The sequence below is a fragment of the Pelodiscus sinensis genome, chromosome 1 (genome assembly GCF_052426305.1).
Source record: "Pelodiscus sinensis isolate ZL-2025 chromosome 1, ASM5242630v1, whole genome shotgun sequence".
Classification (NCBI taxonomy): Eukaryota; Metazoa; Chordata; order Testudines; family Trionychidae; genus Pelodiscus; species Pelodiscus sinensis.
In genome coordinates, this window is record NC_143052.1 from 101,588,340 (window position 1) to 101,605,077 (window position 16,738).

General features: G+C 41.1%; 1 protein-coding gene across 9 annotated transcripts in view; it reads right to left on the reverse strand.

Moving 5' to 3' along the window:
- DRAM1 (DNA damage regulated autophagy modulator 1) overlaps positions 1–16,738 on the reverse strand; it is an 86,785-nt gene that overhangs the window by 18,496 nt on the left and 51,551 nt on the right. For 2 of the 9 annotated variants that reach the window (XM_089781820.1, XM_006138036.5), the window contains exons 4-7: positions 12,189–12,366; positions 8,162–8,217; positions 5,380–5,472; positions 1,669–3,239 (exon numbers count right to left, since the gene is read on the reverse strand). In XM_089781820.1, coding sequence (XP_089637946.1) covers positions 3,195–3,239; positions 5,380–5,472; positions 8,162–8,217; positions 12,189–12,366 — 372 coding nt within the window. In that variant the 3' untranslated portion in view covers positions 1,669–3,194. Of the gene's footprint in view, positions 1–1,668; positions 3,240–5,379; positions 5,473–8,146; positions 8,218–12,188; positions 12,367–16,738 lie in introns of those variants that run through there. The other 7 variants (XR_016350613.1, XM_089781821.1, XM_089781822.1 and 4 more) reach the window with 7 other exon arrangements.

Below are 16,738 nucleotides of genomic sequence, written 5' to 3' on the forward strand. Positions count from 1 at the left end.
TCTGTCTCTCCCCCTCTCCTCCCCCAAGTCCCTCCTATTGGCAGACCCAGACATCACTTCTTTTCTGCTCCCACAGGACTACCATGCAATTCTGCATCTGTTCCTCATGTCTCTCCTAGGTCAGTTTGTAGCACAGAGACTTGCTCTTTTAAGTCAGTAACTTTCATCTTTGCTATAATCACGGGCATCATGGCTTTAAGTTTCAGCCAGGGGTGGGCAACTTTTCATTTAGGGGCTATTGGTATAAAAACTGCTATTTTTATAAATCATTGTTAGACCCACACCAGATTACTTCCCATGTAACAAAGGGGAAAACAAGGCAGGAACTGTGATTTAGTGATTTCCTTACATTTGATTTCCTTACATGGGGGGGAAATTCTTGTTCAGATGTAAAAAGGAGCTGGCAGAATGGAAGTGCAGGGAGACAGAAAATGTATCTTTTGCTAGTGGCTGGCTGTTAAGCTTTTTTCTTATTTAATGTAATTTATAATTTGTGCTGGATTTCTATTATTTGGTCAGAATAAACTTGTGCCATTGCTATTTAATCATGCAAGTGGTGTTTCCTCCTTATTGTTCCATATCTTGGCTTGAAATGTGTGTTTTGTGCTTAGATTCTATGACTGAAACTACAGGACAAGCATCCCATACATGGTGATTATAACTTCTTCGATGCTAACAAAATGTTCTTCATTGTGCATTGTGCTGAGTCTATGAATTATTTCCTAACTTTTCCCACCAAACCATTTCTAAATCCTGTTTTTTTTTTTTTTTTATAAGTGTCTCCTCCTTGAAGTTATTGTGAGTCCTGCTCCTACCTTCTTGTGAGGTATCAAAATAAATGATCTGTAACATTGTGTCTTCTTTCCCATTCCTTAATCAATGCAGCACATCTCTTGCATTTACTCTTTGGACTAGATTTTAGGTTTTTAATAGAAGAAGTCATGGTTACTCTTTCAAATTCAAGGCACACAGATTAAAGATGTTAAATATTGGTTAACTGACTATTCGACGGAATTTCCATTTACTACTCGACAGGAATTTTCATTGACTACATTTCAAAGGCACAGCGCAACATGGAGCCCAGGGTCAATGGAGGACTCAGAGTCCCCGCTGACCCCGGGCTCCATGTTGCACTACGGATTTGAAATGCCGCATGGAGCCGGTGTCAGCAGGGGACTCCCCAGCTGATCCCAGGCTCCCAACAGCATTTCAGCGGAACCCGGGATCAGCTAGGGACTCCGCAGCTGACCCCGGGTTCTGCATGGCATTTTCCCGGAACCCAGGGTCAACTGGGGAGTCCCCAGCTGACCCCGGGATTCACAGCGCCACTCTGAAATGCCGCCTCGATGTTTCAAAGGGGCAGTGCCGCACAGCTGAGCCACTGAGGATCAGCTGAGCAGTGTTGCCCTTTGAACACCTCCTCCATGTTTCAAAGGAGCAGGCCCGCACTGCTGAGCCCAGGCTCAGCTGTGTGGTGCTGCTGCCCCTTTGAAGGATCCCCCTTATAATCGACTATTCCTTAACATCTTTAAAACAGATCCCTACAGATAGCAAATCCAGCAGTGCTGTCAAGCAGAAAAAAGTAACACTACTCTGGCTGTGGGGAATCTTAAAAGGCAACTTTGTAGAGTTTTTTTCAAGCTATTAATAAAAGAAAAGGAGACTCAGTTGAATTTGGCTTGAAGTTTAATATATATCAAAAGATGCATTAGCAATTGGCAAGTCTTTGACACAATACTTCACTGATTGTATACATGATATTTAATATAAAATTAATCCCTAATGACACACATCCCTATTTCTGCAAATGATTGTGCTATGCCATGGAAGTTAACATATTTGCTGAACTAGACTGTTAGCTCACTGATAGTTGAGTGGTTTTGCTGAACTAGGCTGATAGCCCAGTGGACGTTGTATGAATCCAATGACATTTTGTCTTTTCTCTATAGTCCATGTAGAACATTTCTGCCTACAGATACTGGCAAATGCTAGGTCCTGGTTAGTTCTAATATGGCAGACTCCTCTGTTACTATAACAAACTTCCAACTCAGACTCTTCAAATGCAGTAACAGTTTCTTTTAGAAACAAATTATAAAAACATTTATAGTGGAAAAAAATTTAGCAGCATATCCCACATCTTATCCCAATCTTTGATGCCCTCCAGTAACGTTCAGTTCTTTCATATAACTATAAGCAGCTCTCCCTCCCACTTTAGTTTTTTTTTTTTTTATAACTCGAAGGTAGGCTTCTCCTATTGTCCTCAGTTAAAAAGTATATCAGAAGGCCTTTGCCCCAAGTTTATCAAGCAGCATTAAGATGTCAGATCATCCAGTTTCCCTCTGTTTCTGAAAAGCAATATTTTATTATCCCTTTCCTTCCCATTACAGTCTTCAGATTAAGCTACTTAGTAGCCAACATTAAAAGGAGCTATTAGCCTTCTGCAGGCAGGAAGAAATGGGCAAGTTCCTAAAAAAACACTAGAAACTGATGAGAAAATACTGCTTGAAAAAATGTTAACAGTCTAAATGTCCATTTAGGATATTTATAATGTACTCATTACCTTGACAGTATAAGTGCTGAAATCTAGTAACTATAAAACTGTATGTCTTGGAACAAAGATACCCATGTCTGCTCGCAACATTGTCTTCCTCCAACCTAGTGTCTTGCAACTTAAAAGGGCATAAACCTTGATTTTAAAAAATATTCAAAAGATGGAAGAAAAGCCCCATATAATATTTTAATTAAAACTGAACAGATTTAATTTTGTTCACTTTCTTGACACTGCAAATAATGTGCAAACTGTGTTTTCCTTTTCAGTTGAAGACTATCGCCATTAGTCAGACTGTTAGTAATGGAAAAACCAGCATGTGTTCAAAAGTGGAAAGTTGTGGAGCCTCTGTTTTATACTTTGAAGGTCTCCTTTTGGTGCCTTTTTCCTATAATTATCAAACAGTAATATAAATTACAAAATATGCAGGAATGCAGACTAGAGAGAGCCCATTCAAGGAAAAAGTAAATTTACAAATATTGTTAATATTAAAAAGGTGTCCAGAAATAGGATTATGCAGACTGCGGTTTGATGCAGTGGTTTCGTGGTGTATCAGCATTGAAATCTCTTGTTTCGCTGCAACAGTTTCTTTAATAAAAAAAAAATTCCTACAATGTTCATTGATTAAAATATAATTTTCCTATTGTCAGAAGACGTCTTGTATTTCTGTTAATATCCTTAAGGTAACTCCCTATAGGAAAGATAAAATAAGATTACTGTAACATAATTAATTAGTTTTATTAAGCACAATACTAGGGACCACAGAAACAGTGTTGGGATGTTTTAGCAAAAGATGAAAAGTGATGACAGCATTTGGAAATATGGATGGGAAATGAGTTTTGTTTAGAGTTCAGTGTTTAAATTGTAATATGCAGGTTGATTGGTTTTCTGTTTGTGCTGGTTAATGTCAGAGGTTGAAGTCTGAAACTGCAGTGTGTAAACTGTGTGCAGTGCTGTAAGGCATACCCGTTCTCTGAGGCTGTGTCCAGATTCAGGGTTTTTTTCGACAAAACTTTACCTGCGTCTAGACTGCAGCCGCATTCTTTCGAAATTAAATCGAAAGAACGCGGCTTTTCTTTTGATGACAGTAAACCTCATTTCACGAGGAAGAACGCCTTTTTTTGAAAGTGCTCTTTCGAAAAAAAATGCAGGACTATGTAGCACCTTAAAGACTAACAAGATGGTTTATTAGATGATGAGCTTTCGTGGGCCAGACCCACTTCCTCAGATCCAATAGTGGAAGAAAAAGTCTTTCAATTGTCCTTTTCATATGTGTTCATTTTTTTAAATTGTATCCTTTGGTATATATGGTTGTGACTATTTTCTTCCACTATTGGATCTGAGGAAGTGGGTCTGGCCCACAAAAGCTCATCATCTAATAAACCATCTTGTTAGTCTTTAAGGTGCTACATAGTCCTGCATTTTACTTCAGCTACACCACACTAACACGGCTACATTTCTATTACTTTCGAAAAAAGGCGTTCTTGAATGCCAACAGGGCTTTTTAGAAAGAGAGCATCCAGACTCACTCGCTGCTTTCTTTCGAAAAAGTGACTTGCTTTTTCAAAAGTACTGCTTGCAGTCTAGACGCTCTTTTTCGAAAGAGGCTTGCAGTCTAGACATAGCCCAAGTGTCTAAATTTAATATTTTTAATGTGTGTTCATATTCTGTTGTAGGATATAGATTAGGAAAAGAGATTTGCATTTCCTGTTTTATTATCTTAAAGCCATGTGTATCCTTTAATTTATTTTGTAAAGTATGTTTGGTTACATTTTTAATGCTGGAATGCTTTGCGTTTACCAATCCCTGTGCTTATTTGGCTACTGCATTGTGAGAGAGTCTGTCCTTGACATGATAGTCTTCCTGATGGAAGAAAGGAGCAAGTACAGTGCTGTCTAGGAAAGCATTATGCACATATGCTGTTCTCAGAGATCAGAAATACAGTTGGTGGAATGGCAATAAATATTCAAGAGGCTCAATACTAAACAATCAGCTCAATTCTGTCAAGTGCAACCTAGCCACACTAGAAGATTTTCACTTCAATATTTTTAAAAATGTTGTTAAAAAGGAAAAATGAATGACAGCTGCATCTTCTCACAACTTATTGGGCAGCATAAATCAAAGTGCATAACTTTTTTTAAAAAATGAGCAGGGAGAGTCTGATTGAAAGAAGTGAATTTTTACATTAAACTCTTTAAAACATAAATAATATTAAAAGAAAACCCAACAAAACCCAATTCAAAAGGATTTATTTCACTTTCTGATCCTGCAAAAAGATAGGCACATGAGTAAAGTTATCCATTTACCTGGATAGCTTGGATTCAGGCATTTTAATACTACAGGCAGTCCCCGGGTTACATGGATCCGACTTACATCGGATCCCTACTTACAAACGGGGTGAGGCAACCCCGCACTAGCTGCTTCCCCCCAGCAGACCAGGGAGACGTGGAGCGGCTTTTCTCAGCAGACACCTCAGCTTGAGAATAAAGGACTGAGGGAAGTGAGGTGTGGGAGAATAAAACTGAGCTCTGGAGAAATGTTTGGCTAGAGTTTCCCCTACAATATGTACCAGTTCCGACTTACATACAAATTCAACTTAAGAACAAACCTACAGTCCCTATCTTGTACATAACCCGGGGACTGCCTGTACATTTGATTTTGAATTATTCAAAAATTAAAGTAAAAAGGTTCCTGGTGAAAGACCAGAAATAAACTGTGTGTGGTGTTACAAAATCTGTATGTGGATACCTTTTGACCTTTCTATCTTAGATTAAATATTATTATTTTCCATAGTACCTGTCACTCTATAATGCTGACTTATAAATACCAACCTGAAAATCTCTAATGAAGGTTAAGAAGAAGAAGATAAAACCAAAGGCCACTGTCCATTCACAGATTGCACTCACCAAATGATAAGTATAATCCTGATGGAAATGAGAAACAAAACATACTTCCATATGAAACTCTAAAACATGGAATGGTAAACAGAAATGGCAAATCAAACAAAAATAGAAATTCTCATCAATGTACAGGTAGGGAATATAAAACACATAAATGGCTGGGATTGCTTAAATTTTTGGAATTGCCCTTAAGGTTTAAGTAGAGAAAAACATTTAGTGTGATGTGCACCTTGGAAATGTGTGGAATGTATGCATAAATAAATAACAGCTGTTTGGCTGAAACATCCCTTCTACTCTTAGTAGTCTGCTTATGGCATGTGTAACCACTTCTGTTTGAAATCTCTGAGGATGTCAATTCCTGCATTCAATGCTCAAAGGTTTTTATTCCCAGATATGTATTACTAGGGTGCTGAGTGCTTTCTGTAGGGTGCTGAAAGCCCACAACACCAGTCAACTTCAGCACAAATTGAGGGCTCTAAGGGCACGTTTACACAGCAGGGCTAAAGCCAAAATAAGCTACACAACTTCAGCTACGTCAATTGCGTAGCCTAAGTCAAAATAGCTTATTTCGGCTTTTGGTGCTGTCTAAACAGCAGGAAGTCTGAAGAAGAGCACTCTTCTTCCGACTTCTTACTCCTCGTAAAATGAGGGTTACAGGAGTCTGAGTAAGAAGTCCTCCAGCTTGACATTATTTTGACATTATCTCAAAATAACTGCTTGTAGAGTAAATGCGGACTATGTTATTTCAGTATAATGTCAGTTATTCTGAAATAACACTGCTGTGTAAACGTACCCAAAGAAACATGCAGGATTAACTCCTTTAAAAAGCACTGTAGGAGTGGAGGAAGGAAAACATATCCAATATTATATGTATTCCCTATATACGTAACTTGTACCATTATGCAACAGTAAAAAGCATAACAAAACTAGTGACTTCATAAGCAACACATAACCAGTAATAATAAACACATGTCCTTGATAGTATTAAGTGTATAAATTGTGCAATAAATTAAAGGTTTCCAGAACACTTGTTATTGCACAAAAGAAAAGTGAATGTTATATATATGTGTGTGTCTCGCGCCATTTCCAATTTGATCAATATCTTTTTTTATTTAAAAACAAAATTTAAAAATTAGCACAGAAGAAATGTTTCTCCTTTCCTTCCCACTTCCCTAACACCTATATTTCAAAGATCTGATCCACACTGACGCTTGGTCCATGTCTTCACTCTGGGGAAGATCGATCCTTCCGGAGTTCGATTTAGTGAGTCTAGTAAAGACCCACTAAATCGAACTAAGAGGATGCCACCCTCGGCGGTTGGTATTCCTGTTTCTGTGTGGAGTAAGGGAAGCTAACGGGAAAGTTTGCTCCTATCAGCCTCCTGCTGTGGGAACAGCAGGGAAACTTGAATCAAAGTACATCTACTCTAGCTACGTAATTAACATATCTGGAGTTGCATATCTTAATTTGACCTTTCCCTTTAGTGTAGACCTGGCCTCAGAAGGTCTGATCCATGCTTTGGTTCCTGAAAGCTAATACAGGTTTAAGCTTTCACAAATTAATAAATACACTACAGGCTCTGTATCCTCTACCATTAAATAATAAGTACTACACAAAGTGAAAAAACTAGAGAAAAATCTCAGAAGGATATAAAAATAATTCATTTTAGCCATAATCATTCCTACTAAATGTTAAATATGAGGGAGCCAGTGGCTCAAATTCAACACCTTCATTCAAAGCCAAGGAAAACAACAGAGTTAGGCCTCAAGCAAATGCATGACACTTTAGCAATGTGCCTGTCCCTAAGGTGTTTTGTAGGAAAGCTTTAATACACTCTCTTATAATGAAACACATATAGAATTAAAGGGGATTTTCTGGAAGCAAAATATGCCATCTACTTCAATAAAAGGACACCATTCCATAACACAATAAACACAGGAGCTTGACATTATTAAAAGTATCGCACATATGAAGATTCATCATCTCAGGTGCTTTTTCACTGTTTTATCTAAGCGTGTTAATAAGGGTAAGCTTGGCAAACTTCAGAAACAAGATGCAGGCACTGTATTATTTTACTTCATTTGTAGAGAAAGTACTCCCTCCTGTGGCATAGCCTGTCCACAGATCCAACTTTTTTCCCAGTCATCACCACAAATGCTCTAAGATCCTAATCCACAGAGCATTGAAGTTAGTGGCAAGACTGCTATGAACTCTAACAGGCTTTAGATCTGAACTTAATCCGGGGCAAGGATTTTAATTAAGAATGCCGAAAAAGCCCAGTAAAATAAAGACCAGAGCTAAATAGTCATCCATAATGCAAACCATGATCTCAGATTGAAGAACAGACTGATTTGTTTTTCATTTCATTGTATGAGGACGGGGTTGCATAAGGAAGTAAAAATGCTGAAACAACTCACTTCTATAGAGAGGATTAATCACAAGATTCCTCACTCAATTTTGCATAATCAAATTGTCTGGAACTTTGAGCACTTACTTAAAATGAAAGTCTAGTCTTTTTGAGGTTTACCCATCACTCATTTTAAGAATCTCAGCTGTTAGCTGTTTTCCCCCTAAATAGCTTGATAGCTTGCTTATGGTCATGCACTATTTAAATTCCTTGTGATCTTGTCCTTACATGTGCCTAAAAATATATAGTATCACATACCCAAGCTATAGGCTGTAGGATTACATTGGTTACCTAGGAAGGTTTTACCTTTTCACCTGGAATCCAGTCAATTTTTATCGAAATTAATGATGCACATACAATCACTGGGAAAAGTAATGTAAAGGAAAACCATACACATCGTTTAATGAATAATAATAAAAATGTCTATTTATAATGCATCCCATGTCCCTATTCTCTAAGCCTGAAAATACCAAACGAGCATTTACACTGCAATATAAAAACAGACTATTAAAAAGTCAAGCAAACATAGTGTACTTGCACAAAGGTCTTAAACTGGTCAGCACGAAAGACACTGACTAAATAAGATTACAAAAGAGGGAGGGTGAGATGAGGCATTCTTATGGACAGAAGACCCCAAGAGTAGACCTTGGCTGTGTGGCTTAGATTTATAATAATTTGTATGAATACTGCTTCCTATTTACAATCCAATCTGAAGCCCACTAAGTCAACAGAATCATTCTCATGAACTTCAATGGGCAATGAGGCAGGCCTCTGAGCTGTAGAGTGCAGTGTGGTTAGCCTCCAAGAAGGTAGTTTATCAAGTCTCCCAGCAGAGAATGACCACCAGAGCCTTCTAGTATGAAGGTTGATGTCAAAATGAAACCATGGAATAGGATCCTCGTGACCAAGCTTTGGTCAACTTTTGGTTTCTTGAGCTATATGTGGCAAGAGAAAATCTATTCACATGATGAGGGTGGAAACCGCACTATAATACAAAAAAAATCCCTCAAAAATATTTTCAAGACTGAAGTTTAACAGTTTCAATCTGGTTCATCTGTCATTGGATTTCTTATATGCTGAGTTAATAATACCATGGAGCAACCACCAGAGCAACTGGGTAGTGTCCAGTTCACTAATCTACACCAGAAGGGTTAAAACAATGATCAACAGAAGTGATTTGTTCTGAGACTCAGATCTGGCAGCCCATAGTAACAAGTTTACATAACATTTTTCCTGTCAACTAGGCTGAATGCACCTATAGAGCAGTTAGCACACAAGTGAGCATAACTGTTTTCTGACAAATGTAACTTGTTTTATCAGTATAAACTGTATATTTTACATACAAGAAAAATGTTCTGTTTTTTTTCTACAGGAGATTCACAGCAGAGTTCCTTTTCTCACTAGCATTGCAGCTGTCACAAGCCCAGCAGAATCACAAGACAGTCAGCAATTTTACAGATTATGAAATAAGTGAATATTGTCATCTATGGTTGATTTTTTTGTTTCCATATTACATGGCCCAGCAGCATTACATAATAAACCTCACTTTTCCCAGAGCAGGATTTCTTAACAGATTTGCAAACTTGTATTTCTTCCCTTTTCACATAGGCAACATTATTTAAAATATAAAACAGCTGAAAGAAACAGGTTGAAGCCAGACGACAAATGTGTAAATATAACTTGGTATTACCCAGCATAGTGATGTGGGTCAGTCATGAGTTGCATTATGAACATTCACCACTATGAGTGAGAGAAGCTGTGAATTTAAGAAGCAGATTTGACAACTAGTGTAGTCAGGTGTTGAACTAACCATTTTCACTACTGCAAGCAGGAGAAGCTGTGAATATGAGCTTCTTCTGTCAAAGTCTGCCTTTGGAAACACTTGTATAACTTTGATTGCTGCACATACTCTAATGGTAGGGTGGCCTGCCAGTTTAAGGGCCAGAAGCCCGAGGCTAGCCAGCCCTGTCTGATCACATCCTTGTCTGCTAATTAACTATATGATAATCAGCAAAGACAGCATTGACTGGGTGCAGGTAACAGCCTGAGATATGTGGACTTCATAAAGATCAGAGAACTCGGTTTGGAGAAAGGGAACCACAGGGAATAAGTTTGGTTCTGGTGGGAGTCTCTGAAGTAAGGTCTAGCACAGAGGTAGGCAATCATTTTTGATGGGGGATGGGCTACTCCAAGAATTTGGTAAGTGGTTGAGGGCCGCATTCTTCCACCATATTAATGGAGGAGGTGCGGGGTTTGGGATGAAGGTTGAGTGCAGAAGGGTGCCTGTAGTAAGAATTGGTGTGCAGGAGGGGGTGTAGAATCTGGGAGCGTGTGGGTGTGAAGGAGGGGGTTGTGATCTGGGGCGAGGGTTTGGGTTGTGACCTCAGGCAAGGGATTGGGGTGCAGGGCCTGAGAGGAGAGATGGGTGCAAGAGGGCGGGGCAGAGTGTTTGGATATTGTGGGGTTGGGGGGGCAGAAGTTAAGGGGGAGGGAATGTTGGAGTGCCAGAAGCAGGCTCTGGCCGGGAGATGCTTATCTGGGTGACTCCTCATCATCAGCCCACCAGGTTCCTTGTCTTCCATTCCCTGGCAGGTCACTCAGAGCAGCTGGCTGTGGGGCCATGTGTGTCTGTGAACAGACTCACATGTGAACAGACTTCTCAGCTGCGAGACTGAGAAGAGGAGGGAGGGATACTTAGAATGCTGCCTGTTCTTCAAACAGCAGCTCCCATTGGCCAAAAGAAGCTGCAAATTGTGCTAGGAGTGGAGACAAAATCTCCCAGATTGTGCTGGGGGAGAGGAGCAGCCACCCCAGGCTCACAGCTGTTCACAGACAAAAAGAGCCCTGCAGCTGACTTTTCTGGGAGGTGTGTGGGGGTGGGGCAGGCAGGCAGGCAGGGAGCCTGACTGAGGCTCCCACTGTGCCCCATGTGCTGGATCCAACAACTTAGTGGGCCAATTCAGCCTGTGGGCCGGATTTTGCCTGGCCCTGATCTAGTAGAAGTTGATGACTCCAGTGATGCAGCCTGGGAGTAAGACCCTGAGAAAGCAAGGGAGGACCTTGATAGTAGCAGAGGGAGGTGTGTAACTGACTTCTTTGAGTCAGAGAGTTGGACAAGGAAGGCAGAGATCTGTGGAAGGATTCTAGCTAAAAAAGAGCTGGGAGTCCTTTATGTTGGGACTTAAGGTTGAGGATTGTTTTGTTAACAAAGACAGATTCCATGTAGGGGAGAGGAATGAGTGGACAGAGAGAGACTGTTGATTACTTTTGGGAACTTAGTGAGAGGAAATTGAGTTGGAAAGTGCTGGGCCAGCAGGATGTGCTATGGATGAGTCACCCCCTTATGACACAGAGGCCTCAGACTGATTCTTCTCACACACACATGCAGTCATCTTCTCAAAGAATAGAATCTGACCCTTTGCCTTTAGTGGCTTAGGTGTTATGATGATCTAAAAGAAAAAAGCCTGACAGATACCTAATGGGCATGTACGCGTTTCACTATTCAGTTCCTCTACCTAGCACTCCAAAGATCATTTATCCAGGCCGAGATAGTACAGGCTAGAAGGATGACTGCTTGCCTTTTCAGTCAGAGGGCCCAATGTGGGTGGGCTCCCATCTGCCTTCTTTGTTTCTTATAAGGTAGTTTGACCTGTATATAGTGTGTTGGTGGCTAACTCTTGGACACGAGTGCTAGGCTGTATGTTATGCAGGCTGAACCTCTCTAGTCCAGCAGTCTGGTCCAGCAACATTGGGGTCCGGCATGATTTAGTTAGCTGGATGTCTGCTCATCATGGGCGTGGCCAAATTTCCCATGGCCCCATAAAAGTTGGTTTACAGCCACCAGTCCTGGCTTTCAGTGTTCTGTGCTGTTACCTAGCTCTAATTTATCTCTAAATGTCTTCTAAGAGCCCAGTAAGCAGTGGCAATGTTAGTAATGCTGCTAGAGAATATTGACCTCTTGTGGTTTGGTAAATGCTCTGGTTTGACACCAGTCAGGTCCTGAGGGTGTCAGAGTAGAGAAGTTCAACCTGCATTTACATTGATGAGCTGACGCTTAGTATAAGAACCCCCTTTGCTTTCTTCTCTGCCCTCCAACTATAAAGAAAAGTAGGAAACAGAGGCATTAGACTTAAATGCACAATTGACATATAGCTTCTGCAAAGAGCTGGTAACTATCATTCATGCTGCTTCTAATGCCAGCTTGCTGAACATAGTGATCCATGTGCAACATTGAGCAGTAGTCTAGTCTTTATCCTGCTTTTGAAGTGGTTTACCATGAGTGGAAGGACATTCACATGTAAAGATACAACACTGTGATACACAAAAAGGATACTGGGAATGACAGCCATGCATGACACCACAGCAATGGCCATCCTTATGTAACATGTACTGTGACTGTTCCATTGTGGACATGACTTGAAAGAAATGATGGACTGGAGTGTAATGTACACAACACCAGAGACAAAAGCCACAAGAGCTCCTCCGTCATGGACGCTGGGAACCGCTAACTCCTGGAAAAAGAATCAGTAGAGTGATTATCTGTTGTTATTTATTTACAGTAGTGCCTAGAAACTAGCTGTAAAAATTGAGCCTGCAGATCTGTCCTAACTGTGACTTGAGTTGTGGGAGGGAAGGGAAAGGTTAAGGAATATCACAGTAACTGTAACAACAGTTGTTAATGGGAAAAGGAGCAAAAGTGAGACATGCTGCTTTTGTACGAACAAAAATGTTGACTGATACAACTTAAGGATGGTGTTTAAATGTTAGCTAGTAAACAAGAGAAGTAGAGGACCAGAAACCAATTAACTAAAACTAGTGTGTTGGGAATTAGGCCTAATTGATGGAGGGGAAAAAATGAGATGAGCTATTATGTCCATCACTTCCTTTTGGGGTTCTTAAAGAGACTGTAGGAAGGGAAATTGGGTACTAAGATGAAAGTCAGCATATTGGCATCCTCCCCCCCATTTCCTGAGAGAGATCCTGACCTGAACCAGCCCAGAGAAAAGGACTCAGACAACACAGCCATCTCCACTAGTTCCAGCTAAATCCCAAACATCACCTGTACAGTATAGTGATTATGAAAGATGCCAGATTGAAGGTGCTGGCAAACTGAGTAAATTTACTCACAAAAAGGTATGACATATGTGAGCCAAGATTTCCTGTGCTATCCACTAATATGCCTTCATTTTATATTTGAGGGACTGGTTTTAGGAGGGATAAGCTTGTATTCATTATACTCAGCCACTCCTTGGCTTTTCTGCTATAACTGCTAATAAAATGTTCTGGTAGTGGTTTTCCCTCACTATCTGTAAGAGACTAGAGTGGCCAGGTCACTTCAAATATCTCACTATGAGATGTAAGTTAGTGTGTGATGTAAGAGCTGAGGGGGAGGTGCAGCAGTCCAAACTAGTACAGGCAGTCCCCGGGTTACATACAAGATAGAGACTGTAGGTTTGTTCTTAAGTTGAATTTGTATGTAAGTCGGAACTGGCTCCAGATTCAGCTGCTGCTGAAACTGATCAGGGGCTGACTACAGGAAGCCCAAGGCAGAGTTGCTCTGCCCCCGGCTTCCTGGAATCAGACGCTGATCAGTTTCAACAGCGGCTGAATCTGGACTCCTGGGACAGAACAGCTGGAGCACTGCCGGGTAGGTCCCTGCAGGACCAACCTGGCAGCACCCCAGCTGCTCTACCCCAGGCGTCCCGCAACAAAAGCCTGGTCTGCTGGAGGAGGAGGGGGGCACTAGCTGCGCCCCCTCCCCCCCCAGAAGACCAGGGAGACCCAAACAAAGCCGCGGAGGCACAGAGGTCCCGCCGCCTCTGCGGCTTTGCTCCTGTCTCCCTGCTGTGCTGAGGGAGTCCCCCCCCCAGCACAGCAGGGAGACCCGAGCAAAGCCGCACAGGCGGAGGGATCCCGCTGCCCGTGCGGCTTTGCTCCTTTGCCCCGGAGCAAAGCCGCACAGGCGGCGGGGTCCCCCGCCTCTGCGGCTTTGCTCCGGGGCAAAGGAGCAAAGCCGCATGGGCAGCGGGGTCCCGCCGCCTGTGCAGCTTTGCTTGGGTCTCCTTGCTGTGCTGGGGAGTCCCCCCCCAGCACACCAGGGAGACCCGGGGCAGCTTTTCTCGCCCCAGAGGATGCGGTGGCGGGACCGCTGCGCTCTAGGCGGTCCCGCCGCCCGCGAGCTCCGGGGCAAGAAAAGTCCCGTTCGTAAGTGCGGAAAAGTCGGATCCATGTAAGTCGGGGACTGCCTGTAATTTTAAAGTGAAAATCTCCCTATCCTTCTATCTGCGCCCCTTCCCCTTTCTATGTCATCAACCATCTTTCTTATGTTTATTGAAGATTCTCTCACTCAAATATATCTGGAGGTGAAACCTACAGTAAAATAAACTATATGGGCAGTCAAAGAATGTCATGGATTCTCTAAATTTATAGTCTAGAGATGTTGAACAATGACAGATCTATACCATCTCTGTACCAGAGAAATCCCCCTCCAAGCCAGTTAAACTAACTTTTAAGCTGATTTTCTGCCATCAGAGCAGTGCAAAGCAGAATTTATAGATCGTCTTCCTTGCTTTTGTTGTATCTTCTTTCCTTTCCCAACATGAAGCCACCTTTTTCCCTATGACGATGTAATTTTACCTTGTCTTCAGCATCTGTTTTCTCCCCTACTCTTTAGCTTTACCTCTACCTCCATTATTATGGTTTATTCTGTTCAGATTTGTATACTATGTCCATTATTGTGGTATTTGAATGACGATTCCCATATTTTTCTTTTTTTCCCTGTCCCATGCTATCTGTATATGAAAACAGGGTCTCATAATAGAAAGTGTTAGGCAACCTTAACTACAGGTGTTACTATGAGCACCACTGTTCTAACTTATTTCTTGCACCTTCTCTGCCTCCCACCCCAGCCTCCATACATTCCAAAAAAGAGCTTAGAAAATATACCAGCTACATAATAGCTAGAGGACTAAGCCTATTGGCAAATGATATGGGGAACCTCCTTTGTCCAGGGGCAATGACTAAGAGGCACAGCTAGCAGATTTTTGCTTTGCCTTAACTCATCATGCTTTGAGGAATTTTTCCTTCAACGTTCAGTCTCTTCTTAACACCATCCCATCAACTGTTATTTCACTTCTGTATTTTAAAATATTGCATGATTAAAAATAGAGAACAAAAACCTGATTCACCTCCATTCGATTTCATAGAAGTTATTTTGCTTTTAGGACACATTGCTAGTTATCTTCCGCCCACCCTTTCCTTAGCTTTCAGAAGCAATATCACTAAAATTATGTTCTCCACCCTGCCTTGCCCAGTACCAACATGGGCAAAAACTTCCCTTCCAAATAATTGTGTGAAATTGAGGTGTTTTCACAAAACATGTAGCAACTTGGTAGGCAGATAGGAAAGAAGGAAGCTAGGTAGTTCCACCACCCCCTGAAGCAGTTTCATTCAATTTTACTATGGCACTGTACATGTTGACTTATTTTTCTTCTCTAGGGAAAATGAGGGTTCAAGAAAAAAACATGAGCTTTCTAAGTGAGCTAATGGTACAGTATGATCTATTGGTTAAGGCAGTGGTTCCCAACCTTTTCAATCTATTACAATTTCATGGAAACCACTTCTCTGGGGAAGGAAAAGAAAAGTAAGGAAAGAACAGTAAGGATTGGGCCCACCACAGTGGGCCCAATCCTTATTTTTAAACTTTCCATGGACCCTCTGCAGCACTGTCACGGACCACCAAGGGTCTGCAGTCTACAGACTGGGAACCACTGGATTAGGGAAGTGCACTGGATGGTCAAGAGAGTTGGATTCTAGTTCTAGCTTTACAGCTGATCTTCTGATTTTAAATAAATCATATAACTGTTGTGTGCTTCAGTTCCCCCATTAGGAAAGTGGAAATGATAAATACTTTCATAAAGCTTTATGAGACATACAGATGAGAAGTGCTATCTATGTAAGAGCCAAGTATTTACTGTTGCTTTTCAGTTCTCACAACAGTAGTACCCAAGGTATTGAGAAACCCCAACTGCCATCACAGTCTGTGACAGCTGAGGATATGCAGAAATTTGAAGAATTGGGTCCTTATTTTGTCAAGTCCTGCATGCAGGCTGTACCCAAAATACAACAAAAATAAACAACTGAGAAAAGACAAATTAAGAGTAAAACTGTCCATTAATTTCAGATAATAGACACAATTAACCCAAAGCAAATTAACTTGATTAAAAGTCATGATTGCTTGCTATTTTAATTACACAAACAGTAACAGAATACCAACTTAAATATATAATAAATATATGTAGATGTTTTTCTACATTTTCAAATATACTGATTTCAATTACATCACAGAATACAAACTCTACAATAAAGATGTTAAGAAGAAGGTAACTGAATTATTGTGTAGTTGATACAATTTGTATTGACTATACGATTAGTCAATAAGGGACTAATCGTTACCCTTAGGTTCACCCAGCTCTTACTACATTTAAATGAAGAGGTGCAGTGGTCTGAGATCAAGCGCGAGCTAGGACTGGGCAGTCCTGGATCATGCTGGGTCCCAAACTGCTGCGCTTCTGGCCTCCCCTTCCCCCCCACACCACAGAAACCGTGCTGGGGGGAAGTGGCTTTTAAGCCAGCTCCCCCCAGCACTTGCTACTGCTTCCTCTCATCGCTGATGCCTCTGATACAGAGGCAGTAAAGGGGAAGGGAAGCAAGTAGCTGAGTAGTGACTTGATTAATCACTTATATCCCTAGTGTACAGTACTCATTTTATATTTTTACTACAAATGTTTGCACTGTAAAAAAATAAAATAAAGTATTTTTCAATTCACTTACATAAGCCCATTCAATTCTATTTGCTATTCAGCCAGTCACTAAAAAAAGACA